At 46.0% G+C, this 24,873-nt stretch overlaps 1 protein-coding gene across 1 annotated transcript in view; it reads right to left on the minus strand.

Annotated features, from left to right (window-relative positions):
* Positions 1-3,976: 3,976 nt before the first annotated feature.
* The window catches only part of LOC117365594 (homeobox protein six1b-like), a 35,387-nt gene continuing 14,490 nt past the window's right edge, over positions 3,977-24,873 (minus strand). Inside the window, exon 3 of the mRNA XM_033956135.1 lies at positions 3,977-5,833. Coding sequence (XP_033812026.1) covers positions 5,518-5,833 — 316 coding nt within the window. The 3' untranslated portion in view covers positions 3,977-5,517. The remainder of the gene's footprint in view (positions 5,834-24,873) is intronic.

Below are 24,873 nucleotides of genomic sequence, written 5' to 3' on the forward strand. Positions count from 1 at the left end.
ATAGCGGGCACAATCCAGCATGTTTGCAACCTATCCTTGAAAACTGGAGAGGTACCAGAGGACTGGAAATTGGCGAATGTCACACCTATCTTCAAGAAGGGATCGAGGGGTGACCCCGGGAACTACAGGCCGGTGAGCCTGACTTCAATTATAGGGAATATGGTGGAAGCTATGATCAAGGACGGTATTTGCGAGCACATCGAGAGATATGGCCTACTGAGAAAAAGCCAGCATGGATTCTGTAAGGGAAGGTCATGCTTAACGAACCTTCTGTACTTCTTTGATTGAATAAGCAGTCGGGTGGACAATGGGGAACCTATAGACATCATTTACCTTGATTTTCAAAAAGCTTTTGACAAGGTGCCACATGAAAAAGGCTGCTTAGGAAGCTGTGGAACCACGGGGTGGGAGGGGATGTGCACAGATGGATCGAGCACTGGTTCTCGGGTAGACTGCAGAGGGTCGGAGTAAAGGGACAATACTCTGACTGGCGGGGAGTCACGAGCGGTGTGCCACAGGGATCGGTGCTGGGGCCGTTACTCTTCAACATATTTATCAATGACCTGGAAAAGGAGGCAAAGTGCGAGGTTATAAAATTTGCAGACGATACCAAACTGTGCGGCAGAGTTAGGTCCAGGGAGGAGTGTGAGGACCTGCAAAGGGACCTGGACAAGCTGGAAGACTGGGCAAACAAATGGCAAATGCGCTTTAACGTGGAAAAATGCAAGGTTATGCATATAGGGAAAAAGAACCCGTTGTTCAACTACAAATTGGGGGGGGCATTGTTGGGAGACAGCAGTCTTGAGAGAGACTTGGGTGTGCTGGTGGATGCATCACTGAAGCCATCTGCACAGCCATCTGCACAGCAGCCTCGAAAAAAGCCAACAGGATGCTGGGCATCATAAAGAGGGGCATAACAACCAGGACGCGGGAAGTCATCATGCCATTGTATCGAGCGATGGTGCGTCCACATCTGGAATACTGCATTCAATATTGGTCGCCGTACCTCAAGAAGGACATGGCGGTACTTGAGAGAGTCCAAAGGAGAGCAACCAAACTGGTAAGAGGGCTGGAACACTGCCCATACGCCGAGAGGTTGGATAGGCTGGGGCTCTTCTCTCTGGAAAAAAGGAGGCTCAGGGGAGATATGATAGAGACCTTCAAGATCATGAGGGGCATAGAGAAGGTGGATAGGGACAGATTCTTCAGGCTGAAGGGGTCAACAGGCACGAGGGGGCATTCGGAGAAACTGAAGGGAGATAGGTTCAGAACAAATGCAAGGAAGTTTTTTTTCACCCAAAGGGTTGTGGACACTTGGAATGCGCTACCGGAGGAAGTGATCAGGCAGAGTACGGTACAAGGATTCAAACAGGGATTGGATGGATTCCTGAGGGATAGGGGGATCGTGGGATACTGAGAGAGGTTCTGGGATGTAACACAGGTATAGAAAGCTAACCAGGTAATAAGTATAGAAATCCAACCAGGTCGTGCATGTGCAAGACCGGAGGGTTAGGACTTCGATGGGAAGATAGGACTCAATGGGAAACCAAGGTGGCAAGGGGGCCCCTTCTGGTGACTCAGACAGGCCGTGACCTGTTTGGGCCGCCACTGGAGCGGACTGCTGGGCGGGATGGACCTATGGTCTGACCCGGCGGAGGCACTGCTTATGTTCTTATGTTCTTATGTGTGTCTTTCTTCGATTCCAGCCAGAATATCAGCTTTGTGTTCAGCCAAACAGGCCCAGGTTTCGCACTGAATAAAGTATTTTATAATTTTTCACTATTCTGTTTACTTAATATTTCATAATAAAGTAATTATAAAATACTTTCTTTGTGTTTATTTGATTCCTATTCAAGAGAATTACTTTATATATAGTCAATATAGGCACAAATTTTTTAACATTTTCTAATGGTGGTGTGCCTCGTGATTTTTTTCATGAAACAAGTGTGCCTTTGCCCAAAAAAGGTTGAAAAACACTGGTCTAGAATAACACCTAGTATTTTCATGGTGGGCTGAATAGGGTAGTTGAGTTTATTGATGCATAGTGGGGTTTTATTGTCAAGTGGGTGAGGGGAGGCAACGAAGAATTTTGTTTTCTCTGGGTTGAGCTTGAGCTTGAAATCTGTCATCCATTGTTCCATCTCATTTATGGCATCGGATGCCTTGGGAATGGTTTCCGAGATGGAGTTGGCGAATGGGATGATGATCATAAAGTCATCTGCGTAGCTGAATAGTTTTATTCCTAGTTGGGTTAGTTTCACATCTAATGAGGACATGTAGATATTGAAAAGCAGTGGGGAAAGCGGTGACCCTTGTGGCACTCCGGATGAGTTGCTCCAGGTGTCGGAGTCACGCTTCTTTTGAGTTTTTGAGAGAGACAGGCATGTTTCATGCATGCTTGTTAAAAGCCAACGTTTATTCTTGAGCTTGTGTATGATACCCTTGTCTTGTGTGTTTCTGGCTGTGGGTCTTGATTAAATTTTACATTAAAACAAATTACAAGATTCACCTGAATTATAGAGGTCCTTTTATCGAGCTGCGGTAGGGGTTTAACGCGCGTAATACCGCGCATTAAACCACCTGCCACACTAGCCACTAACGCCTGCATTGAGCAGGCATTAGTTTTTTAGCCGGCCGCGGGGATTAGCACGTGATGAAATGTCCAACGTGCCAACCGCGATAGTGCGGCTTGATAAAAGGACCCCATAGTAGCTTTTTGGAGAGAAATGCATGTTTTATGCGCAATTGAAAAAAGTTGATGTTGCTTCTCCCTGCCTCGCCCTTCCATTCGTCCAGTAGTACAGATGGAGAGTGTGGGCTTTTTGTGTGTGTGTTTTTAAGGTGTTTTTCTGCGCATGTGCCCATCACTGATGGGCACATGGAAATGTAGGAAATCTTCGCTGCTGTCCGCTGATCTTATTTGCATGTGCAATTTTTTTAAGAATGTCTCAGGTTTTTAGATTCGGTTTCAAAATGGCTGCGGTAGCAGACCATCACTCTGTAATGAGGGTTTTTGAAAATCCTGGCCTGAGTGTCTATAGGCAGTGCTGCAGGTATTCCGATTTTTGGTGGGATAGATTGTGTTTGATGTAGCCAGTTTCTAAACTTGTTTCCGCTTAGTATAATTCAGAGATTAGAATTTATGACGCTATGGTTAGTTGGGCTGACAGGATAAAGACATTTGGTATGTTGGTCAGCTTTTGTGTATGGGTGACATTAAGGGCTTCTTTTACTAAGCTGCGCTAGCGGTTTTAGCACGCGCTGCAATGCTGTACGCGCTAGACACTAATGCCTCCATTGAGCTGGCGTTAGTTTTTCTGTGAAATGCGGGGGTTAGCGCACGTTAATCTGCAGCATGCACTAGAAACGAAGGCGCGTTAGCAGTTTAATGCGTGTAATAGCGTGCACTATACTGCCAGCCGTGCCAGCCGCTACCGCCTCCTCTTGAGCAGGCAGTAGTTTTTCGGCTAGCGCAGGAGTTAGCGCGTGATTAAAAGTCACGCGTGCTAAAGCCGCCTACACGGCTTCGTTAAAGGAGCCCTTATTGTTGATAAATGTCAATAAAAAATTTGAACTAATCTGTCCACACATTTTGTCTGCTGCTTTATACTTCCAACCAAAACATTTTGTGGAGACTTTTCTCTGCGTATCTTTATTGTTTCTTATAATATCCATATTTTCTAGATTCCTCAAACTATCAACATGCCTTTTAGTCTTAAGACCTTACTGGGTCAAACCAATTGTCCATCTAGCCCAGTATCCCATCTTCACGGTGGCCAATCCAGGTCACAAGTACATGGTAAAAACCGAACAGTAGTAACATTCCATATAATACATTCCAGAACTTAATTATTCTCCGAGTGAAAAAAATATTTCCTCCTATTGCTTTTAAAAGTATTTCCCTGCAACTTCATCAAGTGTCTCCTATTCTTTATAATTTTTGATGGAGTAAAAAATCAATCCACTTGTACCCATTCTACACCACTTAGGTAGATTTCAACCATATCTCCCCTCAGCCGTCTCTTTTCCAAGCTGAAGAGCCCTAACCTTTTTTTTAATAATAACAGTTTATATACCGCAGGACCGTGAAGTTCTGAGTGGTTTAGTCTTTGCTTATAGAGGAGTTCCATTTCCTTTATCATCTTGGTCGCTCTTCTTTGAACCTTTTCTAGTTCCACCATATTTTTTTTAGATAAAAGGCAACCAGAATTGAACACAATACTCAAGGTGAGGTCACACCCTGGCGTGATTCTTAGTCTTGTTTAACATTCCTTTTCTAATAATTCCTAGCATCTTGTTTACTTTTTTGCCTGCCACCACATATTGGGCGGAAGGTTTTAGCATAAGGTTAGCTCTAGGATGATAATTGGTACTATTGGTTGCAGATTACTTGGGGTCTTTGATGTTTGGTCTGATAATACCAGTCTTCCATGTTTCTAGGAGTGATTCTGATGTAAAACTTTTTGTAATCATTCAACTGATGAAAGGACAAAATATGGGCATAAAGCATTTGGTTATTGAAGCTGAAATGATGTCATATGGTGATGTTGATAATTGTATACTAATCACTACTCGGGTGATGGTGGTCTTATATCATTCCCTCATTGTTCTTACTAATAGGTTTCATGACTTATCCCTACTATTTTCTAATAGTTTTACATATTGTTTGGAATTAAAAATAATCATGGACTGTTGTAGTCACATCTCTTTTTAAATGTCTTCCCTGAAATCTCTCTTCAGCTGCATATTTCATATTCATAGTTTGTATATCTTTGGGCATTGTCATTTTCTCCCCTAAACTCATTCTTCAACCTTCCTTATTTCAGAGGTAAGTCTTATATCATCAGTATTATTGACCAGATCAACATCCTATAAACATTATAGAAAACTTTTGAAAACTTTTCTTTTTTCCAAATTTTTGGCTAGCTAATTCTTTGTGTATTATATTATCTCTGTATTTACTCATAGCGTAATCTTTTGTAAACCGCATTGAACTAAGAGTTATGTGGTATAGAAATCCATTATTATGTTGTTATTATGTTATGTTCTTGAAAATTTAATACCTTCAGTTGCTTTGGAGTTTACTTGGATTTACAGTGGGCAGATGAGATGAGTAAAGGGTGCTAATATAATCCTCAGATTATGGGACACCAGCAGGAAAGATGATATGAAAAGTGTATTGGAAACTGAGAGCTGTCTCTTAAGAATTAAGATTTTAGTATCTAGTCTAAACCTAGAATTGACAACAGCACAACAGCAGTTTTAGGGGAACTTTTGTTTCTGTTTTATGTTTACTCTGGAGAAAATCTGATTTATAAAAAATTTGCTACTGAAAGGAAGTAAACCAAGCTAGGCAAGTGTCCATATTAAGCATATTAACTGTTTCATCAGCACAATAGGATAGAAAGGAGCGATTTGTCTTTTGTGGGGGTAAGGGACTTATAGTATGTGCCCCCAACCTTAGCATTTTTCTGGCTAAATAGGGAGCTGTTCCAAAATCTGCAGTGTCTACTAGATTCAGGATCCTAAATCCACCAGGCTGGATGTCAGTGATCCCAGGATGGTGTCCTGAAATGCCGGATGGTGCAGAAAGTCCTGTCTTTGCTGGACATTGGTTCCAAGGAGATGGCCATGGCTAGCAATAGCAGGCTGCCCTGAGTAGGACACCCCTGAGTACATAAGCGAAGGGCTGCCAGAGCAGGGCATAGGGCTGTTGGTGGGCGAGATCTCATCATCTGAGCTGTGGATAATGTTTCTGTCGTCTGCAAGAGCTCCTCCTGTGGCAGGAATCTCCACCTGGAGGTCCTTTGGTGTTCCCCCCTCACCATTATCCCTAGAGAGAAGAAAAAAAAATGTAACAATGAAGTAAACGAAGCCCATCTCCACTCTAATTTTTCAATCTCTGAATTTAAGAAAGTCTTTGCCGTAACTAAATTTCAAAGAGGGGAAGAAGGTTGGATTAGTTATCTCATGCTTCCACTCTAGAGCAGGGGTTCTCAACCCAGTCCTCAGGACACACCCAGCCAATCAGATTTTCAGGATATCCACAATGAATATGGATAAAATAGATTTGCATGGAATGGAGGTAGCACATGCAGTTTATCTCATGCATATTCATCATCCATAATATTGGGGATATGTTGAAGCAGTCCAGAGATTATCTGATGAAAGACATGTACCATGATAGAATTCAAACATGTACAGGACCGTTGTGGCAGGGAGGAACATAGCAGCCAACTTTCCAAAATGATTGGGGGGTGCTAAACCAAATGGCAATTACCCTTATCTGGACACAGTCAAGTGTTTGCTCAGTTTGGGGAGCGCTCAAACACCATCAGCACCCACAGGGCTTGTACCTATGAGCAGACACATTAAGCAGATTGGATGAACCAAATGATCCTATGTGCTGATATTTTCCCCCAGATTCTATAAAGATTGTCCAAATATTGGTACCCCAAATAATTAGTTAATGGGCTCGAAGGATTTAAAAAATTATGTTTTGGGCGCTGATCTGGCTATGTACTATTCTGTAATAATAGGAGCCTAAACTGAATCGAATGCAAATCATAAGGGAGCGTGGCCGTTGGGGGGGGGGGGGGACATGGGCAGATCAAGGTTGTTCACTAAAGATGTACACAGTGTCACAGAATAGCTGGGATCCATGCCCAGTTTGCAGGCCAGGATTTACTCCAAGTTTCAGCAGGTGCAATTCCTCACACCCAAAGTTGAACAGCGAATTTGATGCTCAACGCTATTCTATAAAGAGTGCTCATCCCATTGTGCCCTTTATAGAATTTTATTGGCGCTGAATTTTCACTTTCATTTATAGAATCTGGCGCCCAAAAAATCAGGGCTGACTAGAACAACAATTAGTGTAATTCTATAAACGATATGTATATTTTATAGAATCGCACCAAGTGTTAGTACATGTCACAATTTCTAGACACCCTTTATAGGCCATGGAAAATCAGGCCTAAATCCCTGCACCTAACTTGTACTTTATCAGGCATACTCCTTAACTGCACATAAATTCAATGAAGCAAATGTTGCCATATTTGTGAAGAAAAAAAGAGGTCACATGACCCCGCCCCTGGCTCCTCCCACACTCTGCCCCACCATGCCCTGCTCCTACCTCCCCTCGGTCCCATCCCAACCCTGCCCTCCCCTCCCCTCTTTCACTCATTTCTTTAGTTCCCTTTCCCATCCTCTGTACCCTTTTAGCCCCCATCCACATTCCACTTCATCTCATCACCCTATCAGTCCCAGCTCCATCTCTATCTTTCCTTCCTTCCCTTGCCTCCAAAGTCATTCTCCTATCCCTATCCCCATATTCTACCCCTGTCTTTCTTTATCCTTTCTCCTGTACCCCATCCCAGGACCAATCTCTCCCCTGCCCCTCTCCATGGTACTACAACTCTCCCCCCTCCCTGGATCCACCATCTTTATCAATCCCCCCAACCCCATTCAAGCATCTGCCTCTCTCTCCCTCTTCACCCAACTGCACCCTCATCCAACAACAGAGCCTGCACCAGGAAGACTTAATGAGAATCTCTCCCTATATGATCCCCAGCTCCCAGGCAGCGTCTACATCACTCCTGCTGCCAGGGAATGACCTCTCTCTACAGCTCCCGAGTCCCCCATCTACCTTCTCCGTGGCTGCCCTGCATTTGCACTGCATTTACCACACAAGGCAGAAAGTGCAGTGCAGTGCGTGCAGTGCAGTGTGTGTTACATATCTACCCTTACTCATTCATCCTGCAACTCATTCATCCTGCAATCATGTAATGCAACCCTGACGCTAACTGTGACAATGACATCTGGCTGTGGTAGTGTACCAAGTTCAAGTCCATCTCCCGCACAAACTACAAATGCCCTCAAATCAGTCTCAGGCCCCAATCCAAGCCCTGACCTTGAGTCAAAGTCCCGACACCCCTATCTAGACCCTGACCCCCTCAATCACATACCCAACTCCCATGATCCAGGCCCCAACTGCCCCAGAATCAACAATCCTGCTCCTGTCAAAAGCCCCAATCCTTAATAGCAACCCCCTTCTCCCAAACTCCCCCGACTCCCCTACCTACTTCCTCCCTGGGCACTGCATTGAAACTTCGGGCAGCCAGCGCCGGCTTGACCCAGAAGTCGCCTTTCCTGTAGGTCCAGCTACGCAGGAACAGGAAGTCACTGCAGAGAAGCGGCTTCCAGGGCAAACCGGCAGCAGCAGGCTCTCCTCGTTGTTGCTGCTAACTGCCCGAAGATTCAATGCAGCAGCCAGGGAAGACGTAGGTGAGGGAGTCGGGAGAGCAGGCTAAACCCGGACAGACTCTCCCATTTTAAAAAAACCGTCCAGACAGTTTTCTAAAAAGAGGAAGTGTCTGGGTTTTCCTAGACATATGGTAACCCTAACAAACGCCCATGATCCACCCATGATTCTCCCCTGGCCATGCCCCCTTTTCAGATTCATGCACTAGAACTGCTGCACAACACTTTACAGAATATACTTATCAAGTTGATAGTGTGTATAACTTTTAATTAATGCCAATTATTGGTGCCAATCAGGCTTATTAAACAATTAAATTGTGCGTGCAAATCAGCTGTGTGCATCAATTTGCATGCACAATGTAAGGTGTCATATACAGAATTTGGGGATATGTGCTTTGGAGGCTTGAAGTAAGAAGAAAGATATGAGAGGAAAACAATGGAGTGTTTTGCATAAGTAGAAAAGCTTGAGTTCAGCTGCCAAATTTAGAAGGAACAGACTGCAAGGTGGAGCTCTTAGGGAAGGTCTCCTTTTTCCAGACAATGCTAAGATCTGCAGAAGTGGGCAGAAATTTGGCATGTAAAATTTGATGTGGAACAGAGCAGAGCCATGGGGTGCAGAAATGCAGGTGGTGAAGAAAGGTTTAGAGCAGTGTATCGCAAACTGTGTGCCTCCTGAGATTTCAGGTGTGCCACGGACGTGCCTCTCGAAGCCCTTTTCTCTGCCTGCACCCCTCCCCCCCACTGGTGTCTCAGGGCCCATCTGAAGGGCCTTCGCGCATGCGCGGAGGTTGACGTGATGACATCAGGCATGTGCACGGCAACATTGGCGCACTTCTGGGTGCCTTGAGCTGCGGCCACTACCTTTAGTGTGCCGCGGCTCGAGAAAGTTTGCAAGGCATAGGTTTACAGGGTTCTAAACTGGCTAGGGACAAGAGTTTTGAATGCAAGGTGAAGTAATTGGTGAAACCTCAATATTGTATCCAATTCTGGCATCACATCTCAGGGTGAAAACAGATGACAGACATTCCAGAGGAAGATTACCACATCTGCATCATAACCTTTTAAGATGAGGTCTATGTAGACCCTAGAAAGGAGGAAAGGGATAATACTAGAGAAATCTAAATACCTCAAAGATATAAATAGTTCTCAAGAGTATTTTCAGAGGAAAAGCAAGAGATCATGAAATGAGACTGCAGGAAATAGGGCAGTGAATACATCTTGTCATAAGATGCACAGAACGTAGGCAGGCAGCCGGCGTGGATGACTCTTCTCCTCGCCAGTGTGTCACAGCACACCAGAAATCTCAGGAGGCACACAGTTTGCGATACACTGATTTAAGGTATGCCAAAGTAGGATAAGACATAACCCACATCAGGCCATCCCTGGCTAAGCTCCTTCCAGCAGGCCAACCTTTTCCATATTTTCTTGAATTCTGTTAGTATTTTTTGCCTCCTGTACTAGGAGCTAGTGATAGTTCTTGAAAAGAAAACTGTTATACACTTCTCCCTCCGTATTCGCTGTGATAGGGGATTAACAGAACCGCAAATACTGAAAAACCGCGAATAACTTTTTTATATGTTATTCACTGTTTTCTATTAAAAACCATCGTGAATATGGTGAAATTGTGAATAACATGGTGGGAGACCTGGCCTGTTCCTGAAGGAGAGGCAAAACACGGAGAGCAAAGTGCTGGGAATCGGCAATTTTCTCTGTGAACGCTTGGAATCAGCAATTTCTCTATGCAAGCTGATATAATTTGAGGAGAGCAGCTAATATTATAACACTGTATGCTAATGAATCACAGTTATTGCCATTCTGATACTTTTGTAGCACATCTTCTATTAGTACAAGCAGTGCTTCTCAACTCCATCCCCCATCCCCTGAGGATCACCTAGCCAGTCAGGTTTTCAGGGTTTCCACAATGAATATGTATGAGATGTTTTCATATATATTGGAGACCTATTGTATGCAGATCTATCTTATGCATATTATTTGTGGTAATCCTGAAAACCTAATTGGTTACATGCACTTCCAGGAGAGGAGTGAGAACACATTTGCAGAACATATCCCCCATCTCCTTAAATCTGATCACATAACATAAAGCACAGTTACTTACCGTAACAGTTGTTATCCAGGGACAGCAGGCAGATATTCTCAACATGTAGGTGATATCATCCACGGAGCCCCGAAGCGTACAGCCTTGCAAGCAGACTTATTTGAAAAACTTTCAGAAAGTGGGCGAGTGCCTTGCCGCCGAACATAGTTCGCACGTCTCCTCTGAGGTACCTCAGTTCAGATAGCTAGCTAAGAAGCCAACCAGGGGAGGTGGGTGGGTTTTGAGAATATCTGCTTGCTGTCCCTGGATAACAACTGTTACGGTAAGTAACTGTGCTTTATCCCAGGACAAGCAGGTAGCATATTCTCAACATGTGGATGACCTCCAAGCTAACCAGAATGGGATAGTGAGAGTGTTGGCAAATTAGGAGAATAAATGTAAAACTGCCTGGGCAAAATGGCCATCCCGTATGGAGAAAGCATCCAGACAATAATGAGAGCAGCGTTTCTGTTTTTTTTCTTTTGTATTGCAGGAGCGGAGAGGCAGAGGGGAAGGCAGAAGGAAACAGCCAGAGCAGGCTGTTAGACCGGGGTCGCGGCGAGAGTTAGCTCCGCCCACCCCCACCCGCGTCAGAGGTTACATCGGGCCCGGGCTCCCCCTATAAGAAGAAGGGAGCCAGGGCACGAGGTAAACCCGGCAGCGTTTCTGTTTTTTTTCTTTTGTATTGCAGGAGCGGAGAGGCAGAGGGGAAGGCAGAAGGAAACAGCCAGAGCAGGCTGTTAGACCGGGGTCGCGGCGAGAGTTAGCTCCGCCCACCCCCACCCGCGTCAGAGGTTACATCGGGCCCGGGCTCCCCCTATAAGAAGAAGGGAGCCAGGGCACGAGGTAAACCCGGCAGCGTTTCTGTTTTTTTTCTTTTGTATTGCAGGAGCGGAGAGGCAGAGGGGAAGGCAGAAGGAAACAGCCAGAGCAGGCTGTTAGACCGGGGTCGCGGCGAGAGTTAGCTCCGCCCACCCCCACCCGCGTCAGAGGTTACATCGGGCCCGGGCTCCCCCTATAAGAAGAAGGGAGCCAGCGCCTTTGCGAAGGAGCCTTGAGAAGGAGCCCAGACAGCAGCAGCAGCAAAAATCTTTTTTCTCACTCATTACTCTCTTCTCTCTCTACCCTTTCAGCTAGCTGCACGCCGGACACCACTCATACACACCGAGGAACCAAAGGAGCAGGGAAAAAGAAATGGAGGCTGCAGGAACCCAGCGGAGCTACCCAGTGTACTGCATCGAGTGTCATATGTATGACTACCTCCTCTCCGGGAGGCAGGCGTACATATGCGGTCGATGTCAGGAACTGGATAGCCTGAGGAAGGAGGTCGGGAGACTGCAGGCCAAGGTCCAGGAGCTGGAAGGACTGTGCACCTTAGAGGAACCATGCTGGACAACGGAGGATACCACCGGAGAGAGTCACGTCACGGAGCAAGTAAGAGAGCTCGAGAAATTCATCGAGGAGGCCTGCAGGATGGTGGCGGCTCAGGACAAACAGCACATCGGAATGGAACCAACAATTGGACAGAATCCACCAGACGCCATGAGAGTAGGACCTTGCGGAGGAGCTGGACAGACAGAGGAGATAGTGACCCAACCGAACCCAGAGGAAATTCTAACGGATCGCGACACGGACCTGAGACCAGAGAGACAACCAAGGAAGGGGAAGTCTGCAATTGTAGTGGGAGACTCAATCCTGAGAGAAGTGGACAGTCACATAGCAGGAGGGAGAGAGGACCGACTAGTGACATGTCTCCCGGGGGCGAGAACGAAGGACGTCATTGACAGAATAGAGAGAATCCTGGACGGAGCTGAAACAGAGGAGACAGCGGTGATAATCCACGTTGGAACCAACGACATCAGCAGGAGGAGCTACAACAGAACTACACTAACTGAGCAGTTCAGGATCCTGGGGAGGAAACTGAAGCTGAGGACAAGGAGGATAGCCTTCTCGGAGATCCTGCCAGTACCGAGGGCAGATGCTAAGAGACAGACCGAGCTGCAAGCAGTAAACGGTTGGCTGAGGAGATGGTGCGAAGAGGAGGGTTTCCAATTTGTACGGAACTGGACAACTTTCTGGGGGAAGAACAAGCTCTACAGGAGGGACGGACTGCACCTGAGCACGGTTGGGACGAGGTTGCTGGCACGCAACGTCCAGAGCAGCATAGACTTGGCTTTAAACTGAGGAGAAGGGGAAAGCCGACAGTCGACCTGACCTCGACACATCGGACCAAAGTATCAAACAAGGATACTGAACCAGAAATTTGTAAAAGAGGGCTCGGGACTGAGAGGGAACTTTTGGGAAAAGGATACATGGATGCAATGCAGGGAGCCAATGCACAAACGAACCTAGCAAGCAGAATTAAGAGAGAGCAACAGGAGCCAGAGGGTCATCCAAACATGGGGGAGCAGGCTGAGGACAACATATACACACCGCAAGATGGGGATGAACACAACAAAGCTCCGGGGCTGGCAACCCATGAGGAGGTTGGCAGGGGCGCCAAACCACGAGGAAAACCAGCGGAAAAGGCAAACAACCAGGACTTAAATTGCCTATACACTAATGCTAGGAGCCTAAGAGCCAAAATGGGAGAACTAGAAGTCATAGCCAATACAAAGGACCTGGACATAATAGGAGTCACAGAAACGTGGTGGACTGACGACAACAAATGGGATGTGGCCATACCAGGGTACAAACTCTACAGGAGGGACAGGACACACAAGAAGGGTGGAGGAATAGCGCTTTATATAAAGGACTCCATACCTTCAACCAGGATAGAAACAACAGTAAGGGCGGACGACTTGGAATCACTATGGATTAAGCTACCTGGAGGAGCTGGAGCAGACATAAAATTGGGCCTGTACTATCGCCCACCTGGACAAACGGAAGCACTCGACCAGGACCTGGAGGCTGAGCTGAGGCAGATATGCAAAAGCGGAAGCGTGATGGTGATGGGAGACTTCAACTACCCTGGGATAGACTGGAGTATTGGACACTCAAACTGCACAAGGGAGACCAAATTCCTGGAAACCACGAGGGACTGTTTCATGGAACAGCTGGTCACGGAACCAACACGGGGGGATGCAACTCTCGACCTAATCCTCAATGGGCTAGGGGGACCTGCAAAGGAGGTGGCGGTGCTAGAACCCCTAGGAAACAGCGATCACAACATGATCCAGTGCAAGCTGGAAATTGGACCATCAAAGGTGAAAAGATCCACAGCGACAGCACTCAACTTCAAAAAAGGGAATTATGATGGCATGAGGAAACTGGTGGGAAAGAAACTCAATGGTAGCGAAAGGAAGATGGAGTCTGTAGAAAAAGCCTGGTCCCTACTCAAGGGCACGGTGCAAGAGGCACAGAACCTGTACATCCCCAGATTCAGGAAGGGGTGCAAAAAAAACCGAACAAAAAACCCAGCGTGGATAACAACTGCAGTGAAAAAGGCGATAAGTGACAAGAAAACATCGTTCAAAAAATGGAAAAAGGACCAAACAAAGGACAACCAAATGGAACACAAAGAACACCAAAGGAAGTGTCACCGTGTGGTTAAAAAAGCTAAAAGGGAATATGAGGAGAGACTGGCGGGGGAAGCAACAAACTTCAAATCGTTCTTCAGATATGTGAAGGGGAAGCAACCGGCAAGGGAAGAAGTGGGGCCATTGGATGATGGAGACAAAAAAGGAGTGGTAAAAGAGGAAAAAGAGATAGCAGACAGGTTAAATAAGTTCTTCACGTCAGTCTTCACGAGGGAGGATACATCCAATATTCCGGAACCGGAGGACATCGTAAATGGGGATCGGGATGAAAAGCTGGTCCAACTAGAGGTAAGCCAAGAGGATGTCCTCAGGCAGATAGACAGACTAAAGAGCGACAAATCGCCAGGTCCGGACGGCATTCACCCAAGGGTACTAAAGGAACTAAGGAACGTAATAACAGAGCCACTTCGCCAAATATGTAACCTATCCTTAAAGACTGGAGAGATCCCGGAGGATTGGAAAATTGCAAATGTCACGCCCATCTTCAAGAAGGGTTCAAGGGGGGACCCAGGGAACTACAGGCCGGTGAGCTTGACCTCGGTCCCGGGAAAAATGATGGAAGCACTGATTAAGGACAGTATCTGTGAACACATAGAAAACAATGGACAGCTAAAGACGAGCCAGCACGGCTTCTGCAAGGGTAGGTCATGCCTCACAAACTTATTGTACTTCTTTGAGGGAGTAAATAGACAGGTGGATAAAGGAGAATCCATTGACATCATTTACCTTGACTTTCAAAAAGCCTTTGACAAGGTACCGCACGAAAGATTGCTTAAAAAACTGTGGAGACACGGGGTGCAAGGGGAGGTCCACCGATGGATCAAAAACTGGCTGGCAGACAGGAAACAGAGGGTTGGAGTGAAGGGCCATTACTCAGACTGGCATGGGGTCACGAGCGGAGTTCCGCAGGGGTCGGTGCTGGGACCGCTCCTGTTCAATATATTTATTAATGACCTGGAGGCGGGAACAAGTTGCGAAGTTATTAAATTTGCGGATGACACCAAACTCTACCGCAGGGTTGAAACCATGGAAGACTGCGAAGATCTGCAAAGGGACCTAACGACGCTAGAAGAATGGGCCAAAAAATGGCAAATGAACTTTAATGTAGGGAAATGCAAGGTCATGCATGTAGGGAAAAAGAACCCGATGTTCAGCTACAAAATGGGAGGATCACTGCTAGGGGTAAGTAACCTTGAAAGAGACCTGGGAGTGATGGTGGACACGTCTTTAAAGGCGTCGGCACAGTGCGCCACAGCCTCAAGAAAAGCAAACAAAATGTTGGGTATCATTAAGAAGGGTATCACGACCAGGACAAAGGAGGTCATCCTGCCACTGTATCGTGCAATGGTGCGACCGCATCTGGAGTACTGTGTCCAATATTGGTCGCCGTACCTCAAAAAGGACATGGCGGTACTTGAGGGAGTCCAGAGAAGAGCAACTAAACTGATAAGAGGTATGGAAAACCTCTCATATACTGACAGACTGAAAAAGCTGGGGCTGTTCTCCCTGGAAAAGCGGAGACTTAGAGGAGACATGATAGAAACCTTCAAGATCCTGAAGGGTATAGAAAAAGTAGACAGGGACAGATTTTTCAGATTACGGGGAACCACAAGTACAAGGGGGCACTCGGAAAAATTAAAAGGAGACAGGTTTAAAACAAATGCCAGAAAGTTCTTTTTCACCCAGAGGGTGGTGGACACATGGAACGCGCTCCCGGAGGCTGTGATAGGCCGGAGCACGTTACAAGGCTTCAAAGAAGGTTTGGATAGGTTCCTAGAGGATAAAGGAATTGAAGGGTACAGATAAGAGTAGCGGTAGGTTATAGGGATAGTCTGGGACCATTGCTCAGGCAATGGGCCTGATGGGCCGCCGCGGGAGCGGACCGCTGGGCGAGATGGACCTCTGGTCTGCCTCAGCGGAGGCAACTTCTTATGTTCTTATGTTCTTATGTGAATGTATGAACCGAGGACCAAGTGGCAGCCTTGCAGATTTCCTCAATAGGAGTCGATCTGAGGAAAGCTACAGATGCTATCATAGCTCTAACTCAATGGCCCATGACTCGACCCTGAAGAGGGAGATCAGCCTGAGCAGAGCAGAAAAAGATGCAAGCATCCAGTTGGAGATAGTTCGCTTGGAAACAGGGTGCCCCAACTTATTTGGAACAATAAGTTCTGTGAGGTTAAGTTCGTTGCAAGTAGAAAGCCAAAGCACGTTTACAGTCCAGAGTATGAAGAGCTGTTTCTCCAGGATGAGATTGAGGCTATGGAGAAAACACTGGAAGTACAATGGATTGATTAAGATGAAATTCTGAAACCATTTTAGATAAGAATTTAGGATGAGTACGGAGGACCACCTTGTCATGATGGAATACTGTGAAAGGTGGATCTGCCACTAAAGCTTGTAGCTCACTGACTCATCTAGCAGAGGTGAGTGCAAAGAGAAAAACTAGTTTCAGTGGCGTACCAAGGGGGGGGGCGGGGGCGGTGCGTCCCGGGTGCAGCCTTAGGGGGGGTGCACAGCTGGCGAGGTCCGGAAAATGGTCGATCGCCAAGGCAAAGTGAGTTGATCGCAGAGCCCTTCCCGAGCTCCGTGATAGACTCACTTTGCCTTGGCGATCGACCATTTTCCAGATCTGGACGGCTGTACACCCCCCCTAAGGCAGCCGTCGGAGAGGAAGTTCGGACCAGAAAATCGCTGCTTGGCTGGGTGGAACTTCCTCTCCGACAGAAGAATTGACGTTGGGGAGAGAAATGCTGGTCGGCCCAACGCTGGGAAGCAGAGAGAGCTTGGGGCTGCCGCGGCGGCGGCTTTGGGGCCTGTTCCCTGATGGTGGCAGCAGTGGCTTGGTGGAGGGCAGGGAGAAAGAAAGAAAGGGGGCAGGCAGGGAGACAGAAGGGAAACAAAAAAAAAGGGGGCATGAAGAGAGAAAAAAGAAAGGGAGGCAGGGAGAAAGAAAGGGCAGGGAGAGAGGAAGAAAAAGTTGGGGGAGGGAATGAGGTCTGGAGGAGAGGAAGCATATAGGCTGAAAGAAGGGAAGAAAGATTGGATGCACAGTCAGAAGAAGAAAGTGTAACCAGAGACTCATGAAATCACCAGACAACAAAGGTAGGAAAAATGATTTTATTTTAAATTTAGTGATCAAAATGTGTCTGAATTTATATCTGCAGTCTATATTTTACACTATGGTCCCCTTTTATTAAACTGCAATAGAGGTTTTTAGCGCAAGGAGCCTATGAGCGTTGAGAGCAGCGCTGGGCATTCAGTGCAGCTCCCTGCGATAAAAACTGCTATCGTGGTTTAGTAAAAAGGGAGGGGGTATATTTGTCTATTTTTGTATGGTTGTTACTGAGGTGACAGTGCATAGAGTCATCTGCTTTGACCTCTTTGAAAAAACCCCGGAATAGGAATGATAATTAACATTTTCTATGCGTAGTGTGCTTTGTGGTTTTTTAAAAAATTTTATTGTTGATAGATCATTTTGACTTGGTCATTTTAAAAGTAGCTCACAAGCCAAAAAGTGTGGGTACTCCTGAGCTAGAGAGTTGAAGCTGCATCAGAGACGACCTTTATGGCAGCCATATGCAACTACAACGCTCCAGCTGCTGTAAGAAGGCAGTTTAGACATTGCTGGCCACAGGGCAGGGAGGTTTGTCGGACCGGGCCTGTTGTCCGGGGGGGGGGGGGGGTGTTGCAGATCTTGTTGCCAAAATCGGAAAGGTGAGGAAGGGAGAAAGATGGGCCTGTGGTGGATGGAGAGATTGAGAGAAGGGGACAGATGATGGAAGTGGGTAGAAAGGGGAGAGAGAAGAGGTCAGATGATGGAAGTGGGTAGAAAGGGGAGAGAGAAGAGGTCAGATGATGGAAGTGGGGAGAAGGGAAAGCAAATGCTGAATGGAAGTGGAGAAAGAGAACACATACTGGATGGAAGGAGGGATAAAGAAAAAGGACATATGCTGGGTGGGGGAAGAAGATAGAGTTAGTGAGATAGTGGAGGGGTGAAGGAAAGGGGTGTCATGCTGTGGGTAGATATAGTGAAAAGAGGGAAACTAAGGACAGCATAGTAAGAAATAATTTAATTTAGACGGAGGTAGAAAATAAAGAAGGAAGACCAGAGAAGGAAAGGGAAGAGAGAGAGATGCCAGAGAACGGGGAAGGAGACAGAGACATCAGATATGAGTGGAGGAAATGAGAAGAGAGAGATGCTAAAAACCACAGGAGGGAGGGAAAGAGAGATGAAAGAAGAAAGATGCCAGACCATGAGGGAACAGAGGGAAGATGATGGATGCCAGACCAAAGTGTGTGTGTGGGGGGGGGGTGGTCTAGAGGAGAGATGGAAGAGGGAGGCATACAGTTTCTGGAAGGGGCATAGAAGGAGAGAAGATGCCATATAGGGAGGGACAGAGAGATGGCAGACAGTGGAAGGAAGGAAGACAGTAACAAGAAGATGAGGAAAGCAGAAACCAGAGAAGACAAAGGTAGAACAAAAATTTTCTATTTATTTATTGCTTTAGGAGACATATGTCACTGTTTCTGTGGTGTTGCATTTTATGCAGAGTCCAGCTTCTTGCTGGTTCAATTTAACCTTTATCTATGTATTTCTATTTTATCCCCCCTTTTACAAAACTGTGGAGCGTTTTTTAGCGCCAGCTGTGGTGGTAGCAGCTCTGATGCTCAGAATTCTGAGCGTCAGAGCTGTTACCACTGTGGCTAAAATCCACACTACAGTTTTGTAAAAGGGGGAGGGGTTAGTTTGTGATGACATATTCCATACTGGGCGAAGGTGTTTTCTGTGTTCTGTGTGTTCAAAAGACATGGTTTTCTGTTAGGATTGATGGTGTAGGATTGATCTGTACTGGTCTGGCTTGTTTAGTTTTACAATGGGTGTATTGATGTACTGCTCACTGCAATATGTAAGATGCTGCCTTTTCCTAGGTACTCATGTGTGACGTGTGGCTTGTTACTAAAAATCATGTTTTTCGTACAGATGGGGGGGTGCCAAAAAATGATGGGCCCCGGGTGTCACAAATGCTAGGTACGCCACTGACTAGTTTCCAAGTGAAATATTTTAGATGAACCGAAGGAGGCTTCATCAATTGTGCAAGAACATTGAGATCCCAAACCACTGGAGGCGGTTTGAGAGGTGGTTTGATATTGAAAAGGCCTTTCATAAACCTGGAAACCACAGGATGAAGAGACAGGGGTTTCCCTTCAATAGACTGATGAGAAGCAGCAAATGCACTGAGGTGGACTTGAATGGATGTGGATTTGAGGCCATATTGAGATAAGTGTTCTAAGTAATCCAAAACCGAAGACATGGAGGTAGATTGCGGCTCCTTGTGATGAATGGTACACCAAGCAGAGAATCTAGTCCAGGGGTGCCCACACTTTTTGGGCTTGCGAGCTACTTTTAAAATGACCAAGTCAAAATGATCTACCAACAATAAAATTTAAAAAAAACACAACGCACACTGTACGCATAGAAAATGTTAATTATCATTCCTATTCCAGGGTTTTTCAAAGAGGTCAAAGCAGATGACTCTATGCACTATCACCTCAGTAACAACCATACAAAAATAGACAAATATACCCCCCTACCTTTTTACTAAACCACGATAGCAGTTTTTAGAGTGCAGGGAGCTGCGCTGAATGCCCAGCGCTGCTCTCGACGCTCATAGGCTCCCTGCGCTAAAAAACTCTATTGCGGTTTAGTAAAAGGGGACCTTAGTGTAAAATATAGACAGCAGATATAAATTCAGACACATTTTGATCACTAAATTTAAAATAAAATCATTTTTCCTACCTTGTCTGGTGATTTCATGAGTCTCTGGTTGCACTTTCTTCTTCTGACTGTGCATCCAATCTTTCTTCCCTTCTTTTAGCCTGTATGCTTCCTCTCCTCCAGACCTCGTTCCCTCCCCCAACTTTTCCTTCCTCTCTCCCTGCCCTTTCTTTCTCTCTGCCTCCCTTTCTTTTTTTTCTGTTTCTCTTCTTTCCTTCTGTCTCCCTGCCTGCCCTTTTTCTTTCTTTCTCCCTGCCCTCCCCAAGCCACTGCCATCGGGGACCAGGACCCAAACAGCCACCAATAACAGGCCCGAAAGCCGACGCCGCCCCAAGCTGTCCCTGCTTCGGCCGACCAGCATTCCTCTCCCCGACGTCAATTCTGCCGTCGGAGAGAGGAAGGCTAATTGGCCCAAGATCGCGATGGACCTATTGGGGAAATGCTGCCGGGTCCTGCCTTCGCGGAAACAGAAAGTAGGCAGGACCTGGCAGCAAGAAGAGCAAATGCTTCACTAACCTGTCTCCCGCCTTAGCCCATAGCGAACGCTTGCTTCAGGGCTCTCAACATGTGTGCGCCAGTTTCCCTTCTCCCCCCCCCCCCGGACATAACTTCCGGTTTCGGAGGGAAGAGAAGGGAAGCTGGCACACACACGTTAGAGCCACGGAGCATAAGTTCGCTACGAGCTAAAATCTCCAAGCCGGTTTTTTTTTGTTTTTTTTTTAATGTTCAGCAGCGGCGGCAGCAGCAGATGACAGCTGGGCGGACCGCCCAGCTAAAAAGCCCTAGAGAGAACACTGGAGAGGAAGGCTGATCGGCCCGGTAGATCAGGACGGCAACATGAGTCTATCACGGAGCCCAGGATGGGCTCCGCGATTGACTCGCGTTGCCTTCCTGAGCTACTGGTCGATCGCTATTGACGTGTTGGGCACCCCTGATCTAGTCCATTTCTGGGTGTAACACTGCCTAGTGGCAGGCTTCCTGGAAGCCTCTAGAATGTCCTGTACAGATTGAGAAAATTGTAGAGAGGCAGTTAAGATGAGAGGTACCAAGCGTTCAGGTGTAGAGACCGCAGGTTGGGATGAAGCAGAGACTCTTGACTCTGTGTAAGCAGAGAAGGAAATACTGGTAGAAGTAGAGGCTCCCTGGTGCTGAGTTGAAGTAGAAGGGAGTACCATGGTTGTCTGGGCCACCGAGGAGCTATCAGAATCATGGTGGCATGCTCCTGCTTGAGTTTGACAAGTGTCTTGAGAATCAGAGGGAATGGAGGGAACGCATAGAGAAACTGATTCGCCCATTCCAGAAGAAAAGCATCTGCCTCGAGACGGTGAGAAGAGTATATCCTGGAACAGAACTGAGGCAGTTAGTTGTTGTGGGGAGATGCAAAGAGGTCTATCTGAGGAGTTTCCCACTGAGCAAAAACGTGATGCAGAGGCGAGGAATTGAGTGTCCATTCGTAAGGTTGCAGGAGATGACTCAATTTGTCTGCAAGACAGTTTTTCTCTCCTTGGATGTAGCTCTCAGAAAGGTGTTGTGAAGGATTGCCCAATTCCAAAGCTTAAGAGCTTCCTGGCAAAGAGGGAGAGATCCTGTTCTTCCCTGCTTGTTTACATAATAAATAGCGACTTGATTGTCCGTTCGAATGAGGACTATCCTGTCGTGGAGAAGATGCTGAAAAGCTTTCAGAGCATTGAAGATCACTCTGAGTTCCAACAGACTGATATGACATTGACGATCTGCGCTGGACCAGTGGCCTTGAGTACGGAGATCATCTAGGTGAACCCCCCCCAAGCATAGATCAAGGAATCTGTTGTGAGAACCTTCTGATGAGGAGGGGAGTGTGTGAAATAGCAAACCTCTGGAAAGATTGGAAGAGAGCATCCACCAGTGGAGAGACTGTCTCAATGAAGAAGTCACTGTAATGTGGGTCGCAAGCCTGCTTCCACTGAGATGCCAGGGTCCACTGAGGAATTCAGAGGTGAAGTCTGGCAAAAGGAGTCACGTGAACTGTAGAGGCAATGTGACCTATGAGAACCATCATGTGTCTTGCTGAGATTGACGTGAGGGAAGACACTTGTTGACAAAGCTGAATGAGAGCATCCTGACATTGGGGTAGGAAAGCTCTCAGTTGAACAGTATCCAGGACAGCTCCAATACACTGTAGAGTTTGGGAGGGGCGGAGCTGGGACTTTTGAAAGTTGATTTCAAACTTGTAGAAACGAAATAGTCCATTGGGTTGTGATGAAGCTTTGATGAGCCAGTCATCCAGAAATGGAAAGACTTGAAGACTCTGTGTCCACAGGGCTGCAGCCACCACCACCAGGCTGGATGAATTGGAATATGAGTGTAAGCCTCTTTGAGATCTATGGAGCATAACCAATCTTCTTGATCCATCAGGGAATACAGGGCTGGAAGAGAGAGCATTCGAAACTTTTCTTTGACAAGAAATTTGAAAGCTCCGAGGTACAGGACAGGTCCCGTCTTCTTTGGCACCAGAAAGTAATGGGAATAAAAACCTGTGTCCCGTTGGGCCAAGGGAACCTCTTCAACAGCATGGAGGCGAAGAAGAGCCTGAGCCTTCTGAAGAAGAAGGGGGGAGTTATAACACATTGGAAGGAAACTCTTTTGGAGGGAGATCTGGTGGAATTTGAAGAAATTGAAGCGAGTATCCCTCTCTGATGACAGTAAGAACTCATAGGTCGGATGTAATGTGCTCCCATTATTAGTAAAAATGATGAAGGCAACCTCCGATGGGGAGAACAGAAGACTGGTACATGAAGATGGACGTTATGCTCTGATCTAGATTGTCAAAAAGATTGAGTAGGCTTAGCTACAGCAGGAGTCTAGAGTTTCTGTTGGCGCTGTTGTTGCGGCTGCTTCCTGGGTGGAGGCCAGGAATAAGCCAAAGTAGATTTCTGTGGATAACAACATTGAGGTGGTTTATAAGGCTTAGCAGCTGGAGGCTTAGGCTTAGGTCAAATCAAAGAGGCAAATAACTATTAATGCTCTGACAGACGCTTGGTAGCAGCCTCTTTTTTTTTTTTTATTATTATTCTTTATTTATATTTTGAACATATTATCAAGAATAAACTTCTTGTACAGAATATGATTGAGTCAGCATAGTATAAAACAAATGAAGTAACAACTATATGACAAAATTACTATTTACTCATCAAAATTAAAGTCCCAAAATTGAGATCCAAGATGTTCCTGAGTGAGAAACTATTAAAGAAAAAGAATAAATTCAAATTGCAATTAGGCGGTCAGATGAGAATGGACCAAGAGTAAATTTATACATTGAGATTTTCTTTATCCCCTTCAAGGCCCCTCCTGGAGAGAAATCCTGTCAACTGAGAGGGTTCAAAGAAAATATAATTACAAGATTTGTACTTTACAATGCATTTACAAGGATATCGTAAAAGAAATGATGCCCCCATTGCAGTGACCCCAGGCTTGAGAAGCAAAAATTCCTTCCTTCGTTTCTGAGACTCCCTTGTCACATCCGGAAATATTTGAACTTTATATCCAAGAAATTCTTTATGTCTATTCTTAAAGTAAAGCTATAATATCCAATTTTTATCTGGTGATAAAACCACCGTAGCCAATAGGGTAGCTGGAATAGCTACCTCCCTCATTGAAGATTCCAATAATAATGTTATATCCATTTGTTCACCCTGACCTTGTTGTTCTAGTGGACGCTGTTCTTCCGAATTTTTTGATGTTGGCAAATAATATATTTTGGAAAAAGGAGGAAAGGCATCATGAGGAACATTAAGAACTTCACAAAAATACTTTTTCAAAACTTCTTTTGCTGATAGAGAAGGGATCTTTGGGAAGTTCAAAAATCTAAGGTTATTCAATCGCATATTATTTTCCATCATTTCCACCTTTCTCCTAAGATTAAGATTGTCCTTAATCAGTGTCGTTTGGATTTGAGTTACTTCAGTTATCTTTTTATCTATTTTTTCCACATTATTTTTCATCGATATATTTTCCTGTTTAAGTCCATTTATTTCATTTCTTTGTTCTAAATATTTCTCTTCTAGTTCTTTAATTTGTGGTGACAATGTTTGTCCCAAAGTAATTACCAAGTCCCAAATTGAGTCTAGGGTAACATTCATGGGTTTAGGAACAGAGAATATACTTGCTTGCATTGTCCCAGCTTCCACAGCAGTGGCAGTCTTCTCTCTCTGGTAACCTTGCTCCATTTCAAGTCCCCTTGTTGTTCTCACCGCAGTCTCGTCTTCCTCCAGTGCTTCGCCCATTCCAGCCTCCCGGGAAACGAAGTCTGCCTCCTCAGACTGACTACTCTCCCGTGGAGAGCTAGCACGCTGCGGCTGAGGGGGCGGGGTTCTAGCATCGGGGCTCAGAGTCGACTCTAGCCCAGGGAAGCTTGCCGCGACCTCACTCCTTCCCGGCGATTCCAGCGGGCGACTCCCCGATGCAGCTACTGCCTCTTGGTTCGGACGCCGCAAAAAATCCTCCATGGACATCTGAAGAGGAGTCTCCAGGCGCCTCAAGGCTCCAGAAGCGCCTTTCCCTCTCCTTTTCGGCATCGAAACGGCACTAGGTAAATGTTATTCGTTAGAATCTCTGGCGGCGTCTCACTCACTCTCATCAGCACGCGGCCATCTTGGATCCCTATGCACCTCCTGGTAGCAGCCTCAATGGATTCGTATGGTGGAGCTGTTAAAACTCAGGCAACCGCTGCTCAGGTAAAAGAAGTAGGGCATGGTCTTTATGCAGTACTTAAGATAAGAGGTGAATATGAAGTTGTAGTTAAAAATCCTGTTTGCCATCATGGAATTTTGATACAGGCGGCATCCAAATTTGTCCATGGTTCGTCCCTCTCTTCCTGGAGGGACTGCAGCATAGACTTTGCTGGGATTAGACTTTTTGAGAGATGATTCTACCACCAAAGATTGGTGAGACAATTGCGGCTTCTCAAACCCTTTACAAGGAACCGTGCAGTAACGAGATTCCATTTTGGAGGGTATAGCCGGAATAGAATAAGGAGTCTCTAAATTTCTCAGGAAAGTTTGCTTCAGAACAGGATTCATGGGAAGTCTCAAAGTATCCTTTGGCAGATGGGGCAATTCCATCTCAGCCAAATATTCAGGAGTATACTTAGACTCAGATTGTAGATCAATTTGAAGAGCCTTACTCTTGTCATATATGAATTTGGAAAATGATGTGGACTTTGA

The sequence above is a fragment of the Geotrypetes seraphini genome, chromosome 8 (genome assembly GCF_902459505.1).
Source record: "Geotrypetes seraphini chromosome 8, aGeoSer1.1, whole genome shotgun sequence".
NCBI lineage: Eukaryota > Metazoa > Chordata > Amphibia > Gymnophiona > Dermophiidae > Geotrypetes > Geotrypetes seraphini.